The 2,383-nt window shown below is 43.3% G+C and overlaps 1 protein-coding gene across 1 annotated transcript in view; it reads left to right on the top strand.

The window, feature by feature from the left end:
* The first annotated feature begins 1,949 nt into the window (after positions 1-1,949).
* lmo3 (LIM domain only 3) overlaps positions 1,950-2,383 on the top strand; it is a 47,501-nt gene continuing 47,067 nt past the window's right edge. The window contains exon 1 of the mRNA XM_037696036.1: positions 1,950-1,971. Within this exon, the coding sequence (XP_037551964.1) occupies positions 1,962-1,971 (10 nt within the window). The 5' untranslated portion in view covers positions 1,950-1,961. The remainder of the gene's footprint in view (positions 1,972-2,383) is intronic.

Genomic DNA, 2,383 nt, shown 5'->3' on the forward strand with positions numbered 1-2,383 from the left:
GGGTAACACCATTCTGGTATTGCTGCACTATCTTTCTGCGCAACAATGGTGGAATTGGTGATCCTCTTACCATCTTGGCTTCTGAGAGACACTGACACTCTAAGAAGCTCTTTTTATACCCAATCATGTTGTCAGTTGACCTAATTAGTGTTAATTGGTCTTCCAGCTGTTCGTTATATGCTCAATTTCCTTTTTCCAGCCACTTATTGCTACTTGTCCCAACTTTTTTGGGATTTGTTGACACAGTGAAATTTTGAATCAACATATTTTTCCTTTAAAATGTTACATTTACTCAGATTAAACTTTTGATCTGTCATCTATGTTATATTACGAATAAAATATTGACATTTGCCATCTTCACATCATTGCATTCAGTTTTTATTCACAATTTGTTTAGTGTCCCAACTTTTTTGGAATCTGGTTTGTACATCACCAATCAGACAACATTTTTGAACAAAACAACTTCACTCATCAGTAACTAGAAAATATTTATCTTATACGAGAAAAAATAAATATATATATTTTGAAATATTTTAATTTTACCATTTCTTTTTTTTTTTATGTCTTCTTCAAGGTAATGTGGTGAGGCGGCGCCCTGGCACCCTCTACTGGCCAGCTGCCACTGACCCATACACAAATGGTGTGACCAACTGACCTAAGTCAGTTTTACAGAGACTGGGCTAAAATATGATGCTATAGAAACTGGGAGTCATTCACAGCACCGATTCATAATGTTTCTTGAGAATGTGTATATTACTTTCAAAGTTTGAGCAAAACTGCTACAACTCTTTCATTTGTCAGCTTCAAATAATCTTAGTGTGAAACTCTGGCATGAAATTTGGCAAGTAATTTAATTAAACATGTGATGAAACATCATAAACAGTGAACCTTTAGTTATCACATCCCCTCACCACCCACCATCCATCCACAATTTTTCTGTTAAAAAGATTTCCATCAGACTTACTTATTATAAAAGAGCCTGCCACAGAAAAAAACCCTCTCCTGGCTGGTATTTTCATCGCCAGCCTTTATAAAACATGCTAACTGACATTATTTCTATCGGCTTCCATTGGTGCCGCTCACTCCATGTTTGTGTCCCGGCGGAGAAAAAAGGTTCAGAGAAGTGAGTTCTATCAATATGACTGAGCCGAGCTGCTGCACTACAAAGACCAGCACATCTGACTGTCAATAGTAGTTTGGGGGGTGGAGGGGAGGTAAGGAGGGAGGAGACATGGAGGTGAGATGGTGGAGGAGGTGGTCGCTTTAAGAGAAAGAGATACTTTGATATTTCGGAATGTTAGAAGGGTGAATGTGGAGAACAGGAGGTTGGGGATCTAATTACTGGGCCATAATTGGGGGCTGGGGAATAGGTTGCAGTCCTCTCAACTCACTGCAGATCAATTATGTTAAGAGAACATCTGTAAGTAGTGCTTAATGAGGTCCATTAGAGCAACATGCGCTGCCTTCCCCTAACGGTGCTTGTCAGCTTCTTGGATGAGCTGGAGTGTGCTGCCGACTGGGGACCGGGTAACGGGGCTTAAATAGGAGAGGAGGCACCGTGTCGCTTTTCTCTGTCAGAAAACTAAAGATGCTCAGATTCAGGGGGAGGGAGAGCAAAGAGCAACAACTCTTCTACTGGTTTCTGTAGAAGATCAGGACTAGCTGTGAGGACAGTCTGAAGACGGGACCTGATTGTGTCACTTCAAGGTACGTGTCCCGTGACTTCCTACCTTCAACTTTAAGGGGTTTTATTTCAAAGCTCTGATGGAACTCAACAACCAAGGAGCTAACATCAAACTGCGCGTGGCTTCTTCATCACAGCCTGAAGTGAAAGGTCGGGGGTCACGTACCGTGTGAAAGGTCAGGGGTCACTTACCGTACGGAGAGCTGTTCTGTCTGCAGCTTCCACTCATGCCGGGATGTTGACTTTGGCAGAACTAAGCGTGAGGGTGCAAGGGCAGATGGAAAGAGGTGTGTGGGGGGGGATCCAAACACACACACACACACACTGCAGCAAATTGGTGATTATCAAGATAGGCAGCCTTGAAATAATTCAATTCCTGACCAAACCTAATTACTGGCAGGTAATACCCTGTCAGCTTTAATGCATGTCATCACTCATCACGGCACGCAGAGAGCATTTTATGATCCATGTTATTACCGCTTCATTCCAGGCTGAGCTGCTGCCAACTATTGACTCGTGTCCCTCCTGTCTTCCTCCCGTCTTCCACCTGTCTTCCTCCCGTCTTCCATCTGTCTTACTCCCATCTTCGCCCTATCTTCCTCCTATCTTCCTCCTATCTTCCTCCTGTCTTCCTCCCATCTTCCTCCTGTTGTCCTCCTGTCTTCCCCCATCTTCCTCCTGTCTTCCTCCCATCTTCCT

The sequence above is a fragment of the Nematolebias whitei genome, chromosome 22, assembly GCF_014905685.2.
Source record: "Nematolebias whitei isolate Nwh7 chromosome 22, NemWhi1, whole genome shotgun sequence".
In the NCBI taxonomy this organism is placed as follows: Eukaryota; Metazoa; Chordata; class Actinopteri; order Cyprinodontiformes; family Rivulidae; genus Nematolebias; species Nematolebias whitei.